At 32.1% G+C, this 27,999-nt stretch overlaps 3 protein-coding genes across 4 annotated transcripts; all 3 read right to left on the bottom strand.

Moving 5' to 3' along the window:
* Positions 1-144: 144 nt before the first annotated feature.
* LOC123881737 (pentatricopeptide repeat-containing protein At5g48910-like) lies at positions 145-2,278 on the bottom strand. The gene has a single exon (XM_045930469.1). The coding sequence runs from the start codon at positions 2,146-2,148 to the stop codon at positions 229-231; it is 1,920 nt and encodes a 639-aa protein (XP_045786425.1). The 5' UTR covers positions 2,149-2,278; the 3' UTR covers positions 145-228.
* A 15,320-nt stretch (positions 2,279-17,598) lies between these two features.
* On the bottom strand, positions 17,599-19,589 carry LOC123920336 (dof zinc finger protein DOF2.4-like). Of its 2 annotated transcripts, none has more exons than XM_045972606.1 (2): positions 19,211-19,589; positions 17,599-18,981 (listed from the first exon to the last, which is right to left on the bottom strand). In XM_045972606.1, exons 1-2 carry the CDS (start codon positions 19,268-19,270, stop codon positions 17,914-17,916), a joined length of 1,128 nt encoding a protein of 375 aa, XP_045828562.1. In that variant the 5' UTR covers positions 19,271-19,589; the 3' UTR covers positions 17,599-17,913. The 2 variants fall into 2 exon arrangements, with proteins under 2 accessions (XP_045828562.1, XP_045828563.1); XM_045972607.1 differs by having other exon boundaries at positions 17,599-18,978; positions 19,211-19,588.
* A 3,943-nt stretch (positions 19,590-23,532) lies between these two features.
* Positions 23,533-27,999, bottom strand: LOC123920333 (beta-glucuronosyltransferase GlcAT14C). Its single transcript, XM_045972600.1, has 4 exons — positions 27,281-27,999; positions 25,490-25,565; positions 25,262-25,377; positions 23,533-24,092 (listed from the first exon to the last, which is right to left on the bottom strand). The coding sequence occupies exons 1-4, from the start codon at positions 27,837-27,839 to the stop codon at positions 23,578-23,580; spliced, it is 1,266 nt and encodes a 421-aa protein (XP_045828556.1). The 5' UTR covers positions 27,840-27,999; the 3' UTR covers positions 23,533-23,577.

The following is a 27,999-nucleotide window of genomic DNA, read 5'->3' as shown; positions in this document are numbered from 1 at the left end:
TTATAAAAGAACTTTAAATTACATTTAATTTTAAATAGAGTGAGTAATAGATCTTGACAACAAATAAAAAAAGGATGAAAGAAAGGAAGAGTGAGTAATAGCTAGGATAAGAAGTAATGCATCATACTTGTTTATGTAAGTATATAAATGAATAAATACAGATTACAGAGGCTCTATATTCAATGACAAGCAAAGGAAGTTAGATTCACTCAGTAGCAGAGTGTCAAACTACCAATAGTCCATACAAGAACATGAACCATTTTCAAAATGGTGAAAACGTTTCCTATCTCTAATAATGATCCTACGTTGATAAACTTTTGAGATTAATTTCATTGATGAATGACAATCTTCACAAATTCTTAAGTTTTTCACAATCTGAAGTGGTGTCTTTGGTGATGTACTAATTAATCCAAATGCAACAGCAATTTTCTCACTGTGATAGTGTAACAAACTCTCTTTATGTTCCTCATCAATCTTAAGTAACACTTGTGTAGTGTCTTGAATATGACCTACCAAGCTCAACTTGTTGGAAATTTCCTTCAACGTTGAATGTATTTCTTTGGCTCTAGGATGAGAATCATCTTCAACAAGAAATTCATGTATAACACCATCGATTTCAATCCAACTACATCCAGGGTCTTTCCTTATATCCAATTCTTTCATCATCATTCTCACCTCAGCAACCCCATCCCAATTTCCCGACGATGCATACAAGTTCGAAAGAGCCACGTATGCCCCGCTATCATGAGGAGCAAGTTTCATCAAAACCTCTGCCGCGCGTCTACCAATTTCGACGTTTTTATGCAATTTACAAGCACCAAGCAAGGCCTTCCATATGACATCGTCTGATTTTATTGGCATATTCGTTATAAGCTCCTCGGCTTCTTCTAGATAACCAGCACGTCCTAGGAGGTCAACCATGCACCCATAGTGTTCTATTCTAGGCTCTAATCCAACCCTATTAACCATGTCATTGAAAATTGATCTACCCTTTTCGACTAAACCTGCATGGCTACAAGCACTCAAAATTGCAATGTAAGTAACATCACTAGGTGATATTCCACTTCTTTCCATCCTTGAAAAACAATCCAACACATCTTTGGCTTTACCATGCATTGCAAGGCCACCAATCATAGCATTCCAAGCTATAACATTAGTTTTCGACAACTTCTTGAAGACCTGAATAGCCTTCTCAATGTTCCCACACTTAGCATACATATCAATAAGAGCAGAACCAAGAACCTCATCAATCCGAACACCTTTCCTCTCAGCGTACAAATGCACCCATTTCCCCAACTCTAGTGCTCCAAGCCGCGAAATCGCAGGTAAAACACTAACCAAAGTCACCCGATTCGGAGACACATCTCCCATCTCCATCATCCTATGAAACAAGTCAACGGCCTCCTTAAAAAACCCATTTTGAGCATACCCAGAAATCATCGCATTCCAAGAAACCACACTTTTTTGCTGCATTTCGTCAAACAACTCCCTAGCAGCATCAATTTTCCCAATTCTTACATACCCATCAATCATAACATTACAAAAAACCACATTACCCTCTTGCCTCCTCTTATCCCTCACCCTTATTTCACTACTCAAATCACCAACATTCTTATGAAACAAAACACTAGCATCCTCAATACTCCCACACAAGACATACATCCTAAGCAAATTGCTAACAACAAATTCATCATCAACAAATCCAAACTTTACAACCAAACCATGAACCTGTTTCCCTTCTTCCAACCCAGCAACAACTGAACAAGCCTTCAAAACAGAAGGAAAAGTGAAGCTATTAGGCTCAACAACTCCATCAAACATCATTTGACAGAAAATCAACAAGGCATTATTAGCATTACTACTGCTGCTATCAGAAAATGCCCTTATGATAGTGTTCCAAGCAAAGCAATTTGGTTGAGGCATTTGGCCGAACAGGGAGAGTGCATAAATGGGGTCACGAAAATTTGAGGTTGCAGTGAGTTTGAGAAGTTCTGTTGATACTGTTGGGTCATGTGCTTTGTTTGTTTTGATGAAAATAGCGTGAAGTTGTTTTAATTCTTGTATGGTTTTGCAGTTTTTGATTTGTGGGATGAGATTTTGTGGATGTTGGTAAGGTGTTGTTTGGGGTTTTAGAATTGGATAATTCATTTTTGAAAAGGAAAAAAGAAAGATTGAATGAGAGGAGAAATATGTGGATGATGGTAATGGCAGCAGAATAGATTGTTAATGTAAGAGAAATGTGTGGATAATTCATTTTGATAATATACATAACCATTTTCGTGTTTGAAAGGGTAAAAATAGGATAATTTAGTCTCTAAATCAATGAAATTATAAAGGAAAATACAAACCTTAAAATGGAGATTAAATGGTTTGACTCGTACATTTTAAATGTTGAGAAGTGTGAGATAAATCAATTAATTTAATTTTTGGGTAAATAAGGTTTTATTCCCTGTAAAATAGACCTGTTTTGCGTTATTCCCCTGTAAAATTTTTTTTTGTGATTACCCCCCTGTAAAATGAAGATTCCATCATTTACCCCCCTCAGTCGACAACATGGATGTCGACTGGACAAAATTGATGACGTGGGATGCATGTGTGGCTTTTCATTAATTTTTTATTAAAGTTTTTGTGCCACGTAGATAAATAACTTAATATAATTATTAATTTTTTAAAAAGAAAAAGAAATAAAAAAAAATTGTTAATAGAATTTATTTATAAACATTCTTGTTCTTCTTCTTTTCGGTGTAATCACAAATCAAATCTCACACAATCAACAAAATCTTCTTACCCAAATTTCTCTCAAATTTCACATCTTATTAACAACCCTAAATTATTTCTCTTCTATAACCACAACTATACGATACAAAACTAAGTCAAAGTAACAAAAAATTTAAACATTCCAAAGAGTGATAAAGATTTGGGTTTGAAGATGATGAATAAGTAAGTGATGAAGATTTAAGTGTTGAGTATATTGGTGTGTTGATTGATTTTCTTTTCCTAGAGAGGGGATAACTTTTGTTGTTGTTGATTTTTTTGGAGAGAAGGATGAAATTATAGCAATATTGAAGAAGATAAACCTTCAACCCTAATTACTATCGTTTTTTCTCTTTTTTTTTTCAGTTTTTTTAATTAAAAAAAAATAATAATTATATATTCATTAATGAATTGACAATAAAAAAATAAATATAAAATAAATTAATTCCACTTGTACGTGCCACGTCATCAATTTTGTCCAGTCAGCATCCATGTTATCGACTGAGGGAGGTAAATGATGGAATTTTCATTTTACAGGGGGGTAATCACAAAAAAAAAATTGCAGGGGGGTAACGCAAAACTGGCCTATTTTGCAGGGGGTAAAACCCTATTTACCCTTAATTTTTTGACAAATAATTTAATATATTGATAAATCAATTTTAATGCAACATAATTTTTTCTTTGCTTTCACCACCAATTTAATCTAGTTCGGGGTCAATTCTGACATCAAGTGGTTTCAGCTCTTTTTCAATTATAAACATATTATATAGATCAAGTATGTCCTATGAACCATAATATCTTAGTAATTTTAATTTGATTGTATGGTAGGAAATTGATTGTCGATTTTTTTACCATGTTATAAATACAAAGTTTACATCTTGTGTGCAACTCTTTGAAACTTTTATATAATTTAAATTAAAAAGTTTACAAGATAAGGAACAATGTCCATATTTAAATAAAGTAAATTACAACACACGTGATATATTTAAAATAGAAAATAACACCTTAAAATTTACTCTAACTGATAATAAAAAAGACAATGAAGGGTTAAAAGAACAATGAAGAGGTCATGATTAGGGTCATCTTTGTATTTAGAACCTATTTTGGGCTGAACTAAAGAATTTTTTAATGAAAAATTCTCTTCCCACCCGTCATGTTTCTTTTTCAACCCCCTAGTACACAAAATTTTTATTAGTGTGGAAAAGAGAAATGTGTGGAGTGGGAAGAGAATTTTTCTTTTTTAATTGGAAAGTTAAGGGCCAATATATACCAGTTGTACATGTAGCACCAAAAAAGGGTCACTGTGTTGATTATCATAATTTTTTTTGGCACCCTGAATTTTCTCGCATGTCATGCTAAATTCTTTCATTTGTCTTAATTTTAATTCGATTATATGATAGGAAATTGATTGTCGATTTTTTTTTACCATGTTATAAATATGAAGTTTATATATGTAGCGAATGGATAAAAAAATATTCAAATTAACCAACGTTTTCATATTTCATGCCCCCCGAGAGACCCTAGAATTTTTTTTGAATTATTTGACATTCGCTATTTAAATAGTAATAAACAGATCTGTTACGAATAAACAGGGGGAATCTAGGAATTATATTGCAACTTTAAATTTTAGTAAGGATCTTTCTATTGATTTTACTACAACAAGTAGCAAAATTACATTGAACAACATAAAATAAACTAAAAAATTACATTGGATAGAAAAGTAGTACATCAAAAGTAATAAAAAAAATAGCGACATAGTAGATTCCCCAATTGACATCTCCCTCTAGTGATAAAAGCAAAATCTGGATTGATGTCTCTAAGTTATAAGTCATAATGATTCAAATAGGCCCTAAAAAGGTTATCGCTGATTAGCATAACGATCTCAATCATTGTCATCAAAGAACATGGATGAGATCGTTATGATTAACCGGCCATGGACTATGTGACTGTTTACGTTTGAAATAACGAAAATACAAAATGCTAAACTAATACAAATGAAAGAAGAAATGGGATAAGAGAAATGAGAATGAGAGAAAAGAAAAGTTTCAATTTATAAAATTTTCGGTTGCGTGTGATTGGTCAAAGCCATGTAACAATCACTCTGGTGGCAAATCACCATATTTGACCATTGACAGTTTACCAAAGACTAAAAACTACGACCACCGTCCAAGTTCCTAGGTTATCTAGCAAATTGAATCCGCTACTAAGTAGTAAACAAACCGCACCAGACAATTTGTGTAGAAAAAATGCACCAAAACCTATATAAATAGGGCTGTTTGTTTCATTTTTCATTCATTCACAACCCAGAAAAATGAACATTTTTTCATTCAAAAAGAACACTCACATACCTGCAGTTTACTACAACAACAAAAAACCAAATCTGTTGTTCAAGATCAATGTCAATGTACCATGGGCGATCTGAAGCACCAGCTAGACCAACTCAACTGTTGTCTCAAGTCAAGTGATGTGATTCAAGAAGGGTGGTCAGTATTGAGTAATGTCATCCGCTAGTCGTCTTAGACGAACACCAACATGAAACTTCAGACCAACGATGATGTGAGAATCATGTTCTCTAATTTCTCTCAGTACAATACGAAGGGATCGATCGAGTTAGAATGTGACGTTACATGGTGAGATATGTTCTGTTCAAGCTTAATCCGTCCAAAGACCTTTGATAAAAATCGCGGCATGCATGATGGAACCCAAAAACAATAAAGATGAAGTATTTAATTTATCTGATGCTTAATTCCATTTATGTTAAGTTTATGTTAAATTTATGTTTTTAATTTTATGATCTTCATCCAATAATATGTTACCTAACTTCAATTGTTTTGAAAAACCTAAATTCAATTTTTAAGAGAAACAATCAAAATTATAGACTATCACGAACCTTCTCCAATAACCATTAACACATAAAAAGTGTAGTTTCTTTTTAATGGTATTCAAAGTGTAGTCTTATTCAAGTGTGGCAAAATCGACTTGTGTTCTATACTATATCGTATTATTTATTGGCACACGCAACTAACTCCACTATGCATGTCTTATGTCATCATATATATATTTGTTTTGAACGAGCAACACGATAATGCACTTTGCAAAAGCTAGAGAGTTACACATGCATCATGCATTCAAAATATTCTACCTCTAATTTGTTATGAATTGTCTCACTTTTAAATGTACAAATTAATAAATTTGAACCCGTTACGGAACAACTTTGTTTTCTTTGGGTGTGAATTAAGTATATCTATGCTAATATATTAAGTGACTGTTTCCCAGTTTTTAAAAATTAAAACCTAAAAAACTTGATTGGTACGTAATTCAATTTTACAAAATTATTTTCTCTGTATTAGTTTTTATTTTAAAACTTAAAAAGTAAAACAAGTTCAAGAAATTTTGTTTTTCTTTTCTTAAAAACAGTTTTCTAAAATACATTTATAAATTTGTGAGGGATCACAATTATTCTTAAAAACTAATTTGGGTAATTTATTTTTATGACGGATTGAATTGTTCCGTTCAAAATTTGTGAGAGGTCAAAACTGATCTTCACTCTATATTCAAACCAGATTTAAGATTGTAATTAAGTATTAGTTAACTAATTAATCTACAAGTCCACTTTTAGTCCGGTAAATTAGTAAAAACAAAAATTTACTAAAAAGTAATTCTTTCATTCAAATTGTTAGAATATATCAGGCTAAATTGCAGTTTTGGCCCCCCACGTTTCATAATTGTGCGATTTTGGCCCCCCACATTTCAAATGTGCGATTTTGGCCCCCCACGTTTCATAATTGTGCGATTTTGGCCCCCCACGTTTCAAATGTGCGATTTTGACCCCCCACGTTTGCCCCCTTTTGCATTTCTTGGTCCCCGTTGACTATTTTGACCAAATTTGCTGATATGAAATTTTTTTTACACGTGTCTTAATTGTATTGGCCAATCAAAATTTATTATTTTTTTTAAAAAAAATAAGAAAAATCAAGGAAAGGTCAAATGATAAATTTTTTTTTTTAATAAAAAAATTAATAAATTTTGGTTGGCCAATACAATTAAGACACGTGTAAAAAAAAATTCATGTCAGCAAATTTTGGTCAAAATAGTCAACGGGGACCAAGAAATGCAAAAGGGGGCAAACGTGGGGGGCCAAAATCGCACATTTGAAACGTGGGGGGCCAAAATCGCACATTTGAAACGTGGGGGCCAAAATCGCACAATTATTAAACGTGGGGGGTCAAAATCGCACATTTAAAACGTGGGGGGCCAAAATCGCACAATTATAAAACGTGGGGGGACAAAACTGCAATTTAGCCAATATATTAATACACAAATACAAATTTAACATTGATATAAAAAAGAAAAAAAAAGTAAATCTGTAAATAAACTCACAACTATTGAGTTAATTAATTTGAGAACATTTGTGCATGTGTGGTTTGCAGTGTTTATATACTCCCTTCGGTCCTTTTCATAAGGAATACTTTGAAAAAATCACACAGATCAAGGAAACACATTTAACATAGTTATTTTCATTTAATACATTTAAAAATTTAAATTTATTCCATGTATACCATTTTAGGGCAATGTTAACTTGTGCATCTAAGGCACATGATAAGTAGCAATAAATGTGTGCTAGTCCACCTATTTTATTTTGGGTCTTGCTAACCGGTGCCCCCGGGGCACTAGTTAAGGAACCAAAAAAAGAAATAAAATAAAAGTTGTGCATGGAAAACATCAAAATATAAACTTTTGTTGTATTGACTACACTATTTCCAAGTAAAACTTTCTAAATTTGAATCCTTAACGAGTGCCCCTAGGGCACTATTTAGCATTTGCCTTTTATTTTTAACAAAAGAAAAATTAATTTCAGTAAAATAAAATATAAAAAAAGATCCTTTATTTTGTATTCTGCCAAAATTACCCTCACACCCTGTAACACGACATACGCGATTTGTTTCTCCCCTCTTTCGTTTCCCAAAATCTAAGGGACTCACTTGTTGAAGCAAAGTCTGATATTATGGTCAATGTTGGACTAGGAAAGGTTCTAGTTCCTTTGTTGAAGCACGAGATGCTGGGTTTTCTGAAGAAAATGAATTTTCTGAGAAAAGGTTCTAGTTTTCTGAGGAAAGGGTGCCACCATAATATTGATTATGAGCACTACCATTGTTAATTTTTTTTTTGAACGGCACACTACCATTGTTAATTAAATTAATCAAAATGGAGATTTGAATTTCGAGATTCTTATCACATACCATTGTCAAAATCAAATTTTGAAACAAACCCATGAACAAAAATCCCACTTAGGAAGGAGAAATATTCTACCTCTTGAAGAAAGAAAGGAGAAATGTTTTGTGTGCGCTTTGATTCCTACTCAGGAAGGAGATGAAGCGATTCTGCATTAACACAATAACCACTGTTTGAGTGTGTATTGAGGGTAATTTTGTCTTTAAAAATTTTGAGACACTTTATAATGCTGCTTTTTTCAAAGTAAAATAAATGGGACCCAACAAAGAATAATTTATTATAATGATTCATTTATTACTACTTAACATGGGCATATATATGCACATGTTAACAACACCTTATTTTTAAGGGTCATGTTAACATGTGGGGCACATGATAAGGTATCTTAATATAGAAATTTAATATTTAATGATACAAAACATTTAATACTTGAAAAGTTAAAATGTACAAATTTTAAAGCATGATTTCTATTTTTGCTTCCTTAACATGTGTCATATATGCACATGTTAACATTCTCCTATTTTTAAATCATCTTTCATAATAAATAAGAGCATAAATGAAATTGAACATTTAAAACATTTGAAAATTGATCAAAATTTCTAATAAAAATAACCAAATTTTTTTCTTTCAAGTGTTCCTTATAAAAAAGATAAGAGGGATTGCATTTTTAGCTTGAAAAGGACACATGAAATAAGGGGTCCATATACAATGCCATATTCTCATATAAGAGAAAAACATGACAAAGAATCTCTTTGTCAATAATTTGTTTTTTATACTTTCGGTATATATCCGTTTCTGTATCGAGAGGCTGGATAACACTCAAATTAAACAAAAAGAAAACAAGCATATGATCAATTTGTTACCCACAGTCCCATTAATTTTATCTGGTATACGGAGGGCGTAATTAGTTAGGGATGTTAGCTGTGAAGTCTTGATACTCTAAAAATGACAAAGTATCGTATCCGATACGTACTTGATACTGATACTCGTTCGATACTTTCCGATACACGTATCGGAGAAGTATCATATCGGAGAAGTATCGACAATTGATATTATTTTTTAAAATAAAATATAACCAATACTTGTCAGATACTTCTCCGATACGTGTATCGATCGAAAAAGTATCGGGCAATTAATCCTCTTTGATGATGGAAACGTATAGGAGAGGAGACTGATTCAATTCGTATTTTCTATTAAGTATTGAATGTTAAAGTGTGATGTTACCAACTATGTCTTTATTAGTTTTTATCCTTATCATGAATTGAACTCTGGACCTCCAACTCCTTAACGCTTATCTCAACTAGCTTAACCAGTTGAGCTACCCATCTCACCCCTTTTTGGGTAGTACTTAACTTAATATATGTAATTGTCACTTGTTTTCTTATTTTGAGTAATTTGAATGTTAATTTTTATCATTATCGATTTTAGTTATGTTTATATATTGTGCACTTATATATTTAATTTTAAATTTAACTTTTAAATAACGTATCCCGGACGTATCATATCGGGAATTTTGAAAAAAATTTCGTATCATCGTATCGGTATCGTGTCACGTATCAAGGTTTCATAGGATGTTAGTGTTTCTACATGTGTTAGGTGGATTAGGGCTTAAATCAACTGATCACTCATTAGATCCATGTAATCAAATCTCACCAGTTTGGTATGATATTCTTCGATGGTTGGATGTGTAGCCAGTGCCTCATCGTGGTGTTTCAGTGTTTTTTAGGCTTTTTTGGACATGAGGGTAGAAGAGATAGATCAGAGTCGTTATTAAGTTGATATACTATTGTGTGTACTATCTGAAAATTTCGAAATGGCGTATTCTTTTCGGAAGGAACATTTTATGTCGTATGTCTAGTCAATAAGGTAAAACTTTTACTTGAAAGTGGTTATAGGTAAAAACTCCGGCTCCCCCGTTCCTTTTACGAATGAGATATTTACAATACTTTATGCTGGAACCAATCAAGTTTGTTTGGATGTCGTGATAAGTCTCAATGGGTCAGAGAGATTGCAGTCCCTCTTTGACTTGTCCTATTTGTGGTTGATCCTTACATCTATCTTCCCTAGGGGTATTTTTCCTCCCGTGGCAGTGCCTTTGATGAGTTCTAGTTTGTGGTGGTGTGCGTCCTTATTTACTTGTAGTTTTATTTTGCTGTTTATTTTTTTGGTCCCTATAAGTATCTCAAATTTCGTTTTTAATTCTTATAATTTTTTATCCCTCAAATATTTTTTGTCACAATTTTCTTGTCCTTACTTTTTAGTCAACTCTTATATACTTTCAAATTTTTTAATTTTTTTTTATTCATGTTTATAAGAATTAGTTGAAAGCTCTATTTAAATGGTCTTATTTTTTTGTTTTGATGTTTTTTATTTGTTAATAGGGTTAATTTGCTCTAGGAAATTAATTTGGAAGAATTGATAGGGGACCTCAAGCTTGAAGAATAAAGAAAAAGCAGAGCTATAAGGTGTGTAGTGGCGTATATATGTTAATTTAAGTGGATATGGGTCATGTCAAGATGGGACACATCTTCTCAATTATTTTCTTTTGCTTAGCAAATAAATGTATATTGAACTTAATTAATTGATAAAAAAAGTGGGAGGGGAATCTAAATTCCAGCAACATGTACATGATTGAGAACATGTGGGAGAACGTGAGGATTCAGAACACAACTTAATTGGCATCACAGTTTCTTTCCTTTTCAGTCCATGCATCTGTCCATGAAGATCACCAACGAGACAACGATATGAGGGAGTGGGAATGTGGGAGAAATTTTACTCTCCCTCCCCATTTTATAAAACTTTACACATTATAAAACTTTACACGTTATATAAACAATGTAATGCTATTATATTACTTTCGGTTCGGTCTATTAAAAAGTCTCACATCAGTTACGATATGACATAAATATGTGTTTATAAAATATAGATAATTTTCATCTTACAAATCGATTTTGTATAGATGAGTTAGTCTCAAGATTCAATTTTAAGATGGTATATGAGACTCTTCACGATCCGTTGAGCCACATTTTATTAGGTTCTCACTATCGGACCACCCACCGTTTATATCCACGTACCAAACTCATAGTTGGGCGTGAGGGGGTTTGTTAAGAAATCTCACATCAATTGCGAGATGACCTGAATATGTGTTTATAAAGTAAAGATAATTCTCACCTTACAAGCCGATTTTGTAAGGATAAGTTAGACCAAATACCCAATTCTAAAACCACCTAGCTCCTTCAATTCGTATGAAAATAATTTTATTAAGGCCTTTTATTAAAAAGAGAGAATTCATATTATGTTTCCCATAAATTCTAACAGAGATCGGTCATCGGTGGTTGTTAAATGGAGTAACAAAAATAATATATATAATGTATATTACATTAAATGTTAAGTGGGATTGAGATATTGAGTTGAGAGCAAGCCAATAAAATTGAGTTGAGATTGAGAAAATAGTTTATTCACTTTTAGTATAAATGTAAAGTAATTAGAGCATACAATTCAAAATATAATGTTGTATTGAGAATTAAAATGCCAATCATTTAAGACAATATTTTTCACAAAATAGGTTGGTTATTTTGAACAAATTGATTAGTTTATAAGCTTGTTTAACAAAAATTACTTGTTCGGTAACATTTTACTTATAGCCCACAATTTAGCTATAAATTAGTAGAGAAATTGATTTCCAACAAAGTATGACACAAGTGATCACAATCCAATCTTGAAGTAGCAACCACTTGTTACCACAAATCAAATTTCCCTAACGATAATGAATTGTCAAATAACCGATTATCCCAAAAGCTTAAGCTGTTAGGATAGAGCCACATCAATGCTTTTATATTATTTCTAACATATCCTCTCACGCAAGAGTTCACTTGAGCTTGAAGCGTGGATAATGCATAGACTCACCTACTATATGTTTAAATTCCACTTTTAATTAGAAAGTGAGGGGAGCAGAGATCGAACTCTAGACCATTTAGTCCTAGAGGCTCTGATACCATGTCAAATAACCGATTATCCCAAAAGTTTAAGCTGTTAGAAAAAAGTCACATAAATGATTTTATATTATTTCTAACATGATCATTCAAACACACGAACCATCACAAAAATCTGAGTAGAGATATATCAAACACACGATGTTTGATGCTCTAGAAGATGACAAACTAGTTTCTAGACTGTTGGGCCATGAGGGAGAGTCTTACTAGATTGGATCGACATACTGACCCATTTAAAGTGACTCTAACACCATATTTTCACCAAAAACCTTAAGGCATTGAATTTATGGATATTTTCACTTATAAAATGTTCGATGTGAACATTGTTTAACCAACTAAATCACACTCATTAGATGTTGAGTGCATAAATTTATTTGTGTCTTGGAATTCTGAGCCCTATTGATATTCCATTTAGTACACTTTCCATCAGTACAAGGTTTATACTTCAATTTATTCTTTGGTCTAGGTTGTCACTCCAATTCCAAATCATTTCACCCCATAAAGAACATATAGAATCATCATGACATGCCCAAATTTCAAAAAAACGACAATTTTGGGATCAAGTTCATCAAATCCAAAATTATATGTTCCCATTATTGTTGAATGAAATTTCAACACAATCAACAACAAAAGAAGTGAACTTGTATCAACAATATTATTACTAACTCACTAATAACTATAATATGTTGACTCAAAGACCGACCAACCGTGAGTGAAGGTGAGATGTTAAGTATCTCTTTCTAGGTTTTGAATATGCTTTATTCCTTCTTGGTAAAACATTCTTGGTTCTAGCAAAAGCCATATACCTTGACAAAGATTCCTTTCTTTCAACATAGCCAATCCAATTTTCAAATTTTATAAGCACTAAAAGTTTATTTTCCTCTTTTATATAAAAAATGTATACTCTTTGTACCATTATATTTTATTTTTGTCGTTATTTACTATATGGGTGTGGATCAAGAGGAACTTTCAAAAAGATTAGAACCTGCAGCCACCATTTTATTTTTCATCATATTATTCTCTTGTGGGAGTTAATTCCAAGCATTTGGATATTGTAGTGTTGATTAACATACTTTATTTTTGGCTCATATATATTTGAAAATTCAACTTGACACAAATAGGTTTTAACTGTAACATAGTCTTTTATGCCATTGATTTTTATTGAGCTATAGCTTTATTTTCTATATAGCTATATATATCAAATATTTATTAAAAAATAATTATATTTTTTCTATTTTTTCCTGCAACAAATTAAATATGGGTTATGCTAAATAGTTTTCCTTGAGACACTTGTTAAGCATACCAAAAAAGAAAATTAAAAGATAAAATTAATGGTGATAAGCTAATTTTACACTTTTGAGACATTGAATATACAATTTTCAAGACAAATTTTCATATTAATATGCTTAACTAGTATCCTGGAGGCATTGTTTAGTATTTTCCATTAAATATTTACTATTATCAATGGAATAGTATTTTATTTATTGACTTGTACTTTTTTACTCCTACATACATAGTAATTTTAAATTATTTATTTTATAAATTTAAACTTAATTATGTGAAAATATGTGCTTAGCTTCAATTATTTCTGTTTAAATGTAAATTTAGTTAATTGAAAAATTCAAGTGATAGAAAAATTCGAATTACTTAGTTTTCTAAATTTAGTTAAAACTAATTTTAAATATAAACAAAACAAACGCCCTAAAAAGCCAGTAGCTAATATGGTCGGACTTGGGCACCAATTCTGGAGCCCATATTAAACGATGAGGGCTTTTATAGCTCGACTTCTAAAATGCCACAAAGTGATGGCCAGTTTGATCGATGCGAATTGAATAGTCCATCTTAAGAGCTCTACTTCAATCTCTGTTGAATACCTCCTTCCCAATAAAAAATACTATATTTTCGTCCCCTTTTTTTTTTCCTCATAAAAAAGATCGATCGAAGCTAAAATTGATCTACTTCAATTAGCATACGATTGGTGAAGCTATGAATCGACAGATCGGAATGCATCAAACACATCAAACAGTTGAAATTGGAAGCTATAAATAATTGTCAACTATTGATAAAAATTGGATAGATAAAATGTTGTCCTAGGGGTTCCATTTTAGTTAGCATACCCTAATTTGAGTATAGTGTATAGTAGATTTTGTAACAAATAAAGAAAAAGGAAAGTGCAGTACTAATAGTATCATCTGGCACAGAAGAAGAATGAAGAAACAAACAAGAGTATTCTTTGGTTGGACGCAAACTAATAAAAAAAGAAAACAGTGTAACACACCATAAGAATTAAAAGCATGCATATCTGAATTTAGAATGTTCAATTCAAAGCTACAAATTCCAATGCTACATTGAGGCGCGTGCAACGAAGGATCCAATCACTATAACCAATGTTGTGATTCCTATGGTCCAAAACATACTGACAAAGCAATTCCTTGTCTTTTTTTGAAGTGTGAGAGTTTCACGCGCTTAGTCGCGTGAAGTTATGTGATGTGTGTGACAGTACATTCTAGTATTCCTTGGCATGTCATGTTGTTTATGTTATTATGTGTGTGTGGCAGTAATACTGTTAGTAGATTTGTAGTATTTGCTAGATCTTTGTGCTTTGACTATGCTTGACTCGTAGATTTTCTTTCACAACGTTAAAATACAAATTACTCTCTCTTTTTTGTACTTAATAATGGTAATCAAAAACTTATACTAGTACTCTATATTTGAATATAGAGAAGGTGTGTGGATAGAGTACTAGCTAGTATAAATCAACCAATTATTAATTAATTGTTCTAATTGTGATTGATATTGTACTTGATATAAGGAGCAATCAAAAGGGGATTAGAATTACTTTATATTTGAACTGACTGTCGAATCAGATTAGATGGTACAATGGGTTGGATACGGATGGTGAAAAAAAGGTACTAGTATAAATTGAGATAGAGAGAGTAAAAACGGCTTATAATTTAGACGCATATATACGGTATATACAAATTATAGTATATTTGAATATAGAGAAGGTGTTTGATTAAGAGAAATATTTAGTTGACATAAATTTAAATTAAAAGTATTTGAATATACGTTCATAAATTAAAAAATTAAAAAAATTAAGTTATGTGATTAAATGACTTATTGTTTACTCCGTTTGTTCCAAATTATAAGTCTCCAACCCTTGCATATATAATATAATGTCCTGTCAACTAACTTAAGCTCATAGGATTGATAGGCAATTTTAAGATCTAAACATAAGTACCATTTATAATTCAATGAACAAAAATATACAAAATTCCACCATGAGGTTTTCACCGCACAAAATTCCACACATAATAAAGCATCCGATAACATTTTTCTTTTATTTTTATCCAAAATACAACATCATGAATTTTAGAATTAAAGATATTGTCCTTGATTATTTTTTACTTTCCCGTACAAATAGGTATTGTGTCCTCGTTTTTCATCAATTTGTAACAAACATAACAATCACAACCTTTTTAACATGTACTATGATTGGGTCGATGTATGATTGTGTATAGTTTTGTATTTGAAGATGTTTATAAATAAATAAACATTAATCTTATCTTTTTTTCAACAATTTTTAAGCAATCCATAATATATGAGGAACGGATGCTTTAACTAGCTGAAAACTGTGTTGGTTTACTGTCACATTATCTATAGCTTTTAAAGTAAAACCTACAATTGATTTATTAATTACTATAATTTTGAATAAGATGGTTAGGAAGAGAGTTTGTGTCCCCTCGGGTATATATTATTGGTTTATTTGAGAGTTTTATTGGGCTATGGGTTGGGAGCCGGATTAGCCAAGGTATGCCTTTAATTTGACATGTTGTATGGTCGATCTCGACCTCCAAAAATAATGTCATCTTTGTTGGGGGGTCTTCGATGACTAAGAATTTAGTAGAGAGGATGAAACTCTTGTCCTGGATATGGGTCTTAAGTAAAAAAATTGGTAGCTTCTGCCCCTTCTATAAATAGAAGGTGCGCAACATATCTTGTGTTCGACTTGATAGAATGGTGTAAGTGTGTTATGTCTGAATTCCTAAGATCCAGTCTGAATATGAAGGCAAACGTTTTTTGGGTTGAATATTAGAAAGGCATAATTGCATATTTAATTATTTTTCGGCTACGTAATCTAAATTTTACTTTTAAAATGAATAAATAACAAAATTTGAATTTGAACTCCAACTTCTGCATATTACAAATGTTTGTGTCAACTGAACTATACACACACAAAAAATTATATGTATTTAATAAATTAAAGACATATGTCCAACAAAGAATCTTAATAAAAGGCAAAAAAGAAGAAATACGAATTTTAATAGAACAAAATCGCACTTTTAAGGTGTGTATTTAATATATCTACAATTTATACAGTGATTGAAAAGACAAGTATATTTTACTAAGTTTGTTCTATAACTTTACTCTTCTCTCAAACAGAAGTTCCTGTATAACTCTTGATCAAAGCTGACTTTGACTATTAGTTAAACAGTATAGCAAGTGATTAATAAAAGATGTTACTTTACACTAAATTTGTAGTTGCAGTTATATATGCTACAAAACCTTGATAGTGATAATAAATGTTAGTAGGTTTAGTGGTGATTGACGCTGTACTTGGTAGAGAGGATCATGGTTCGGTCCCCCACAACTGCTTTGGGAGGGGAATGAAACCACTTAATACCAGAACTCACCCCGAACTCTGGACTACTAGGCCCCCTTCTCCTAGGAACTAGTGAGTGAAAACAAAAAAACCTTGGTATTGTTACAAAATTCAAATACATCTAAAAAAAATTATATTACAACCACAATTATAGTTATATATATATATATATATGGGGAGGGATCAAATCACACCGGTGTAACATTTGAGTAATGTTACACCGCTCAATAACGCTTTAACGAATACAAATTTTACAAAATCCACCGTTGGATTGAAAGCTTATATCGTCTAGATCATCTATGTTAAATTTTATAAAAATCTAAAATCGTTTTATATGTTTTTGAGATAGATCAAGATTAACGGTATTCAATAAAAACGCATAAACCATTAATTTTGATCTATATAAAAAACTTATCAAACGATTTTAGAATTTTGTAAAATTTAACATGGATGATCTATACGATATAAACTTTCAATCCAACGGTGGATTTTGTAAAATTTGTATTCGTTGAAGCGTTATTGCGCGGTGTAACATTACTCAAATGTTACACCAGTGTAATTTGATCCCTCCCCTATATATATATATATATATATATATATATATATATACTCATTTGGAACTATGATTAACATTAGATAAGGTTTATGTAAAAAAAAAGGAATTAATTAGGTAATGATTAATTAGTTTCGTAAGCATAGTTCAGTTAATAGATACATCACATTATATAACAGGGTTAAAATTCAAACATGAAATATCTCTCTTATTCATATAGAGCGATGAATTTCTAACCACCGACTATTTGATAAAACAAAAATTGCCAACATATATATTTAATTTTGCATTGTTATTGTATAAACAAGTGTTAATTATTTTGAGGGATGATGATATTTATGATCACAGCTCTCTAACAACTTATGAAATTTGCCAAAAAATTAAATTAAATCAAAACAAAATTCTTCAGCCCAAAATATTGATAATATCCATTCCTTTTTGAACTCACAATATTTTTTTTGATATAATTTGAACTCACAATATTGTTACTATATATATATTCCACCTTCTCATACAAAGTAACCTAAACCTATTAAAAGGAGATAGAAAAACATCATAAAAATAAGAATAAAAACCAAATTAAAAGAAGGAAAAAAAACAGAAGTTAACATATCCCTAGGGTTTTCAGTTGATCTAAATAAGCAATTGATGTACTCAAATTGAAGCCACTATTCAAAACCATAATAAGCTTCACTTCACACACATAACACTATAAAATTCTACATTTGATTGCTAGTAGTATTAGAAGAAGAACTAAAACCAGAAACATGATCATTCCAATTAGCTGCAGAAGAGTTACCACCAATAACAACAGCACTATTCCAATATTGTTCACTTCCTTGATTACTATTATTATTGATGGTATTAATTCCCAAAAAGCCCCTATTAATACTTTCTTCCATTTTCACAGAAGCTAGTTGAGTCATAATTCCAGAAGTTGAACTCACCTTTGGCCTCACATATCCACCACTTGTTATCATCTCATGATTTTGAACATTTCCTTCAAAAGGGTATAAATTACCATTTGAACCCTCCAAATTAGCCAAAAATGGAAATTGATGATGTTGTTGAGGCATTGGCATAGGCATAGGCATCCTCCATTGTTCCAAAGAACTTGAAGATAAAATTGGATTACCATTTCCACCAACTAAAGCACTTCCTAAATCTCCTACTCCTCCTCCTCCTCCCATGTAACTAAATCCATAGTTTAACCCTAAATCTCCTCCTCCATAATCATTAGGGTTATTGAAGTTATGATGTAATGGTGTCATGAACCTTAATGATGACATTTGAGGTGTAAGGCCTAATATATCGGCGGACGAGTGATTATTATTGGATGTGATTGAGGTTGTTGAACTAGCACTACCGGTTTGGCGGTCAGAGCTAGCCGGAGACTTTGTTGAGTTACCATTGTTGCTACTTTTGCTTGATCTCTTGTTTCTTCGGAAGCCTCCGCCAACTGGGACATTCCTTAGAGCACCCCCTCTTGTCCAGTACCTTCTGCAAGTCTTGCAGAAGTGTCTGGGCTGAGAGAGACTGTAGTTGTTGAAGTAGCAGAATTTTGTGTTGGTTGATTCACAACGTGGACATTTCAGTGCTGCTTCTGGCATAGGCATGTTTGCCGTCCTTGCCTTGTCAGTCATCGATCCCGGCCTAATTGATCCACCGGTTGTTGCTCCTCCATGAGGTTGAGACTCCGTCTGTGGTGGTGCTGGTGGTGGTGTTTGAAACAATTGTTGAGAAACGGAACCACCGTTTCCCGGATGTTGAAGATGATTCTGTTGCTGAAATATCAACATACACAAAAAGTAAAAAAAATAATTAGAAAAACAAATATAAATTTAGAATAAAGAAAGAAAGGTGATAAGAAATCAAATATTTTGGTATATTCAAGAAGAGGTATAAAAAAAGTAACAAGAATAATTTTTTTTCCTTTTTATCTTTTGAATTATTTTTTCTTTTGGACAAAATAACAAAAGGAAGAACCAAATTCAAAAAACACTTAAAATTATTTACCTCATGTTGTTGCCAGTTGGCTGCATCAAGATAAGCTGCTTGTATGGATGTAAAAGTCATAGTTTCTCTCTTTGGAGCTTTTTCTTTTGTAAAAGGGTTAGAGATAATAGTGGAGAGAAATATCACATCAACAAAATAAAGAGAAGAAAAGAGTATTGTGTATATGTGTTTGTGTTTGTGATGAGTTGAAGATAGAAGAGAGAAAGCAAAGAAAGAAACAAGAGGAGCCAAAATGAGTAGCAAAAGTAAAGGAGGGGTGTTTTGAGTATTTATATATAATTTTTTGTGTTGCTTTGTTCACTCTCTTCTTCTCTCCCTCTCCATAACATATACTTTATATAATATTTTATTTTATTTTGTTGCTTTCTAGGGTTTTGAGAAGGTGGTGTGTTTCTTAACTAGTAAGGTTCTTTATTTTAAGTACTGTGCTAAGACAGAGAGATCAGTGTGCTAGTTGCTGACCAGTCTTTGTTTGTTAGCAAATAGTAATTAATTATTAGAAGTTTAATTTATATATGATCATGTGCTTATTTTTAGGACTAAAATTATCATGTGATTATATATTGTAAAGTTCATTGTTGAATTATATATGGTCTAATTGGTTTCTCATTAAGAACTTATAAAGTTTGAGTCTTTGTAGATGAAAAAAATGTGTCATGAGAGATTTAATTTAAACACTTATATGAGTTCACTTAGCTCAAATGGAATCAATCATGTCTAATGTAACTTTCAAATATTAAATGAGTATAGAGAAATAGTTACAATTAAAATTAAGGATTGCAAGTTTGTGATAAGGAGATCATGACTTCAAATTTTAATAAAATTAACAACTTATTTAATTGCTTGCATGTGAATATTGATGTGAATATCATTAAGAAAACATATGTAAATCACATGAGTAATAAATGATTAAACAATTGAATAGCCAAATATTTTTTTGATGATATTAAAATTAAAATATGAATCTTACAAAAAAAAATTAAAATATGAAACATATGAAAAATATATTTGTGAAATTCTATCAGAAAAAAAAAACTCTGGTGTATATTTCCTTTTAAAAAACAAACTATGATGCATGTTTATAATTTTAATTATAATGAAAACTATCATAAATTCAATTATATACATGCTTATTGCTCCTACTATTTAATTTTTTTTGAATTTGTCACACTAACTGTGATAAACTTACATCTACTATTCATTTTTTTTTTCTTTTTTTTCACATCTACTATTCTCAAACTTGTTTAATAAGAATTACCTCGTGCATTGGACCTCTGAATCATAAATTTAAGGTAAAGAATGAGATGTATGAGTGTTTTTAAATTATTAAATAATAAAAAAAGGTATATATTGGTGCTTTAGTGATGTACTATAGTCGAATTAGTGTCCCGACCAAATGAAACTTTTTCTTGGTCCGGTCTGTACCCTTCCCCACTATTGTTTGCTTTTGCATTGCATGGGAATATTATTTATCCATTCCACTCACTCCCACGCGCCACATATCAATTGCTTACTCAATTTTATAAACACATTTTATTTTGGTAGATAGACGAAATAATAAAGTTATTATAAACTCACAAACGTAAGTGAGAAAATCGTGATTTAAACTTCGATTATGATGTTCGGTCTAACAATTTCGACATTTTTTGTCAATTGGACTATGACTTACGGACAATTTTATAAACACATTTTATAGGGAAGAATAACTTTTTTTTTTTTTATAAAAGTGTATCTATGTTGATATATGGTTAGATTATATGATCATTACCTAATTGAGTTTTTTTATTGCCTAAAAAGGAGGAATTTGAACTGAAATTGTGGATTCCTATGTTGTGAAGTTTCTCATTCTTTCAGTACTTACTCATTGAAAGGAGATCCCAAAGATTTACTACATTGTAGTAGAAGATGTTGATTTGAAATTTCACCTTTTACTTCAACCAATGTGAGTGTGGTCTAAAAATGAAGTTGTATAACCTAAGTTTTTTTATGTACAATTTGTTGTGCAAGATACCTTTTCTAATGGTTTGTTACTATGATGGTTTGTTATTGTGCAAGATACTTTAATTTAATCCATAGTTTAATTACTATGATGGTTTAGATTATTTAAGAATTTTAAATACTATTGAGCTGCAAATTTTGTAATTGATTGATCCCTAATTCTTAAACAAACAAATTTTAGGACATTGTTATATATCATGTGTTATGGGGAATACATATGGCGCCTCACGTTTGATTTGTTTTCCCCTCCTTCAGAGTGTTTTTCGTTTTCTTTATGTTATCGATGTTAATTTAGGACTTGGATTCTCTATTCGAGTTTCTTAAATTCACCTCCATTAGAACTTGTTATGTTTGAGTTTGATAAGGGTTAGAAATGTGGTCTCACTGGCCTTGGATTTGCAACAATTGTGCTTATATAACCACATAAAAAAATCGAACTAGCTAGGAGGCAAGCACTAATATGGAAAATGACTGCTTAGAAGAAGTGGTTGATGACATTAAGCTTGTCTCATGGAAGTGGCTCATAGCAAGGAAAAATCATTTCTCTTGTCTTTATTATAAATGGTTTGTAAATTTAATAGACTGTTTACTTACATAGTTTTCATGTATTGTGTGTGGGGTGAGGTATTTTTTTTACTGTAGTGAATAGAGTATCACTTGTAAAATTAATCTTTGCCGTTAAAAATGGAAGATGAATATGATCTTTGCCGTTAACAATTTGTTTTTTCAGTACAATTTGTTTTTTCAGTGCCTAGCCTATGGATCTGGATTCACTGCAGTAAATTAAGCACACACGGATTTACGTATTAATAAATTTTGGTCGTTGATTTGAGAGATCAATCGGTCCACATTTTAAATACAATTTTATAAAGCAAAACGATCTCAGCCGCTGATCAGAAGTCGGACGGTTCAAATTCGTTACAACACCTTGCTGTAACTTTTGTAAAATCCCCTTCCTCCTTTTATAGCCATGTGTGGTATGGTGTTTTCGAGTAGTTAGGATTGTGTATAGTACTTTCTCTAATTGGATCATATTAATCACTTTGACAATGCTTTTATTTATGATTGATCGGGTGGAGCCTCAAATAACGAAAATTTCTCATCCCACCTACCCACTTTCTCACCACACCCCTGGAAATTCCATTTTTGCCCTTGGTCAAAAAATTCGGAACGCGTTTTCCGAATTTTTTTTGCCTTCAAAAACAACTTCGGAATGTGTTTTCCGATTTTTTTCCAAATTTGAACTAAAAAAATTCGGAAAACGCGTTCCGAATTTTTTGACCAAGGGCAAAAATGAAATTTCCAGAGGTGTGGTGAGAAAGTGGGTAGTGGGATGAGAAATTTTCTCAAATAACCAAATATTATCTTGTTAGCAACCATTTGCAATTGGTCCATTGGAAATCAAGGCATGATCCCATTCTTAAGGAGTTCAGGTTCCCTCCATTTATTATCTCTTCATTTATTCTCCATTTAGAGAAAGATAAACACAAGAAAAAATTGTGTGTCATATTAATGAAATATCAAACTTTTATTTTGGGATTGACTTTAAAGGAATTTGATTTTGTTGCAATTTTTGGTTTTTTTTAAAAAACACACACACTCAAACATGTATAAAAGATCATATAAACTCAAAGTTCAATTGAGAGGTAAATTAACTTGGAAATATATTATATTGCTTTTGAAAGTTTACTTTCAGACAAGAGTATTTTAGGGGAAAACATGACTTATATAGGAGGTGTTAATAGCAGTTCCCAAACCATTTTGGATCGATACTCAAACGAAGGCCCAATATAATCTACAAAGTATTTTTCAAGATCTAGGAGCTAGGTGGATGTACCTTAACTATAAATATACCGCCCTAATATTAATTTGGCGTACTATTTTCTTGCGTCCGAATGTTGCTAATCCGGAAAAAACAATGATTTTCTTTGTCGGGATGGATAAATCTAGACGAGAGCGATTTTTAAGAACTTTGGTGGCGAAAAAAGAAGCTCTTTAATCAAATAACTTAATATTAAACTAAGTGGTTGAGTACTTGAGTTTAAGTGGTTAATAAACTTTAGTTAAGAACTAATCTTGCAGAAGAATCCATGGTCTACTCCTAACCGAAACAATTCTTAAACAAATTTTACTTACTTTTCATCCAAAATTTGGATTACTAAGCCACTTTCTCCTAGGAATCAAATAGTTAAGACCAAAAGAAACATATCACATCCTTCATCCCTAATTATAATACCATTTTTCACTTTTTCTTTTGCCCCTTAATATAAGACCATTTTGACTAACTCATTAAAACAAAGAGGTTGGTCAAAATATAGCATAACTGTTCACAAAATTAAATTTTCACATTAATAACAAAGAGTCAAAGACTATTTACACTGTTTAGACCTGAAATTTTCAGAATCCAATAGTTTCAACATCAATTTCTCTAGAATCTTGGATCTTAAACTAGGTTTTACAACAATAGGATTTCCATAAATACCACAAGGATCTTTTCCCTTGAGAGAATCACCAATACACCAACCACCACGAGTAAAGCCACCGTCCGATCTTCCCAACAGTTCCTTGTCGATTTTATCAAGAACGGGATCATCCTTGTCGAATTTCCGAGCAAAAGGCGCACCACTATGCGCCATGTCTTTGAAATGCTCTAATTTCAAAGACAATGGTTGTTGTTTTGGTGGGTTGTCCCACCTTAAGTAACGCAGATCGTTGTTAATGGTTGTGTTTTGATAATCCTTGTGATTGCATATGACGGTATGGAAGTAGCCTTCGTTCGATGAAAGGAAGTTTGTATAATACATGAGGAGAGTTCGAGGAAGGTTGTCCCAACCCCATACACAGAACTCGAGAAATGGTTTTGTAAGGACAACCCATTCAGAGCCTGAAAACCAAAAATGCTGTTAGGTAAATGATTTTGAGAAGCATTTGAAAATTGTACATGTAAGGTTAGGACCAAGCAAAAGGGCATCTTTTGGTCCGTAGATGAAGTGTCATGCGCCACTGAAACTCACAGAACTGTGAGATCCCGAGTTTGAACCCGGGTGGAGGCGTCCAACCTAGCAATATCAACATTTTCCAGTTGAGCTAGAACTTATGGATTGTGCTAAACATATTTTGAAAATAAGAGGTAAACATGTGGAGCAGTTTTCAACAAATATAGCTATTGGCCAGTCGTAATTCCAGTATATAGAACAGTTTTAAAGATTGATATTGTAGAAATGTTGAAAGAGAAAGCAAAAAAAGACATACGGTGAAACCGTGTGTGTGTGAACTACATAGCGGGGTTGATTTTATATAGACTCAATATAGTGCAGTCGAATACCAAATTAGATTATTAATCCCAAACAGAATATTGCATTATTTATTCTATTGACTAGAGAGTTGCAACCAAGATTGTTAAATCATGAGTTAACTCATGGATCAAATTGCACAATTGCACGAGCCTAGGTATCAATTTCGAGTTGACTCAAAAATGATCCTAGTTTACTCGACTGGACTCGAAGGGAATTTTTGACAAAGTTTTTTATCGTTTTTTTCATCACAGTTTTCACATTTGCTTCCTTTTCTTCTTTGTTAATTTGATTTCATGTCAGATTTTTGCTTTATAATTGAGTTGAAATTTTAAATTATTGATGCAATTATATTATTCTATAAGTATATATGTCATATATATATATATATATATATATATATATATATATATATATATATATATATATATATATATATATATATATATATATATATATTGTTTTTAATCAGACAAACTTGTACGAGCCGATTTCACATAGGAAAAATTAGTTTGTTTAAACTCCCAATTTTGACAACCTCGAGATTGCAACCGTATGTGAGGAACATATTATGCAGACTTAAGAGACATATAATGAATAATATACTAATCTGTATGACCATAAACAAGAAACATATATGACATAATTGTAGGCATAGTAAGAGGCTAAAAGCAACTTATGCATACATATATGCTTAGGAGTAAATATAAAAACAAGCAAATACGAAAACAAAAAATGAAAGAAAGCATAAAACAAATACCTGTGAATAACTTAAACGAAGATGGGAGAGATCTTTTTTCTTTTGCATAGTAAACACTAGATACCCTTGAATGATATAAACCCGGATCTATAATGATAGGTCTGGCTCTTTGAAACCTGATATCGATGTTACGATTTGAGTACACAAATCATGATCATATATAGACTTTATACAAGTTTAGTAACAAACTTTGAGAATAATATCAACAGATATAAGTAATATACTCACTCTTTCCAACCCAAATTACTTGTATGCTCAATGAAGTTTATATCCCTAGGCATGAATGAAAAGATATGCAAGAGATCTGAAGCAACAAGGTATATGGCAATCAGTCAGCAAAATAAACAAAAAAAATTATGTTTGTGAAATTAGAGTTTATTAGGATCCACAACAATAACTCCGGCAAAATAAATATATTTGAGTTGTATAAAATGGGAATCTAAAACTTTAGTATCTGTTAATGGTCTTGCATTGGATGAGATATAGCTGAAAATGAGTATATAAGTGGGAGACATCCCTTACCTGACAAACTGGTATTGTAGGTGTTGAGATAGGCTCGACCCAAGTATCTATTAGATACTCAATGACAGCAACCCGAAAATCTATTGCGTCAATATACGAAAAACAGGAGCAAAGAAGTTGCAAAGATGGAGAACAAGAACCATTACGGTGGAAAAGACACGGAGCAAGGACCCAACAATGGAGAAAACATAAACCAATGAATAAATTGTAGGACTGTAACAACCTAGTCTCCTGCAAAATCAGTGCTCTAAAGTGCTCCCTAGAATTACAAAATGATAATCATGTTCAAACTTCAAAGTTCAACACAATGACATTGGCTCTATTTTTGTTTGGTGTGGATCTTAGCACTAAATGAGATGGGAATCATTGCAATAATATGTAATTCAAAATTTGGGATTTTGATTATATCTTGTTAACAGGAATTATTATAGAGAAATCGAACGCTAGATTTGGAGCTGATGAAGTTTTTAGAAGGATCATCCGAACTTCTGCCACTCTCTGTTGTATGTAGCAGGAATTGCAGAAGGCCAAGTATACGACTATTGTTAGATAACTACACTAGTTAGTTAGTGGCCGTAGCTAGTATGAGCGGATAGGATATCACATTGTTTATAAATAATTAGCTTTGGTGAATCACGGATTGCGGAAATAGCTTTTGTTCAAATTCTGCTACACTAGAGTACATTAGCACTACTATAGTCACTATTTGGCAACACTTTCCACTAAATCATGTATTGCGGAACAAAAATGGTTTGTGAAAATTCTGCTACACTATACCGCTGCGATAGCTACTATTTGACAACACTATAAATAATTGAAGAGAAGAAACGAAAACCATTTAAGAGAGCTGGAGCATTTGCATAAGGGAGGTGCAGACACTCAAAGTTCTCCAACTACTTATCTAAGTGATATTATCTCTCTACACAGGTCAGTACAATAAACATAGTGAATTGCTAGAATGGCCCGTTTCATGGTGACACAAGGGTTCCACTGTCAAAAGCCTTAGCAAGTAAACCACAGACCAATATCAAAGATGGCAATGTAACTACAACTAGGGTTTTAACGAAAATCAGTTATTATGATCTGAGAGCCACACACGACATCAAGGTTTTTGATGACTCCATGACTACAATATACCCGCAATTGAGGCGCATCAGCCTCATTTAACTATGATTCTCCACAATATTAAGGATGTTTGTAGCACCGACACATCAAACTGAAGGTGTGTCTATTGTCTAGTGTTTAACATATGTCGGTATCTGACACTAACACAACACCTACATATTGTTGCTACATTCAATCACTTCCAGTTTCTCAAATTATTACCAATGTCTATGTATAAGTGTCAGTGTCATGTTTGTATCTCTACTTACTAGATCGTGACCGATATAAAACATGTGACCACTACCGCAATTTAAAACCTTAATCTAATTTTGCCTATATTTCAATCTATATGAGATTAATTAAACTTCAAAATAAAAACAATAAAACACTAACCATCTTGTGAGAAGAGAGGGTAATCAGAAGCACTAAGATTAACAAACCAATCCCAATCACCAACCCTTTTAAGAAACAAAGCAACAGAATGAAGAGTAGAAGCAATCATAGAAGGACCCTTAACAGTAACCAAATCACCTTTACCAACAACCATAACATTCCCAAAAACACCAAAAACTTTCTCATATTTCACATACTTTGCAATCTCAACCCTCTCTTCAACAGAAGCTTCAAGATCAAGATGAAGAAGATAATAGTTTCTTGGATGATACGTTGCTTGAAGAACCCTTTTGAGCTGTGAAACTTCCCCTTTTGTTGCTGTTAACAAGTATGCAAATTTGGGTAGTTTTGGAAGATTGAAATGGGTTGTAAAATTTGGATTTTCAGAAGAAGATGAATAAGAGGGTTTTGAATGAGGGAAAAGTATGATCAGGAAGAAGATAAGGAGAGAGATTGTTAAGGTTGGGATTATGAGCCATTTTCGTGGTGGATTCTGGTGGTTGTTGTGGTGGTTTTGGTGGTGGTGGTTGTGGTGGTGGGAACTGTGGTTTCGTTTCATCGGAGAATTTAATGTTTTTTTAGATTAGATTCAGTTGTTGTTGTTGTTTTGTCGGTTTGTTAAGGTTTTATTTGGCTGTGTTGTGTGTGGGTTATGTTTTTTGTTGGTGAAATTTTTGGACATTGATGAAGGTGAAGAGGGAAACAACACCTTACTTGAT

Source organism: Trifolium pratense, linkage group LG4 (assembly GCF_020283565.1).
Source record: "Trifolium pratense cultivar HEN17-A07 linkage group LG4, ARS_RC_1.1, whole genome shotgun sequence".
Classification (NCBI taxonomy): Eukaryota; Viridiplantae; Streptophyta; class Magnoliopsida; order Fabales; family Fabaceae; genus Trifolium; species Trifolium pratense.
The sequence above is the reverse complement of the archived record's forward strand: the minus strand, read 5'-3'. Positions and strand labels throughout refer to the sequence as shown.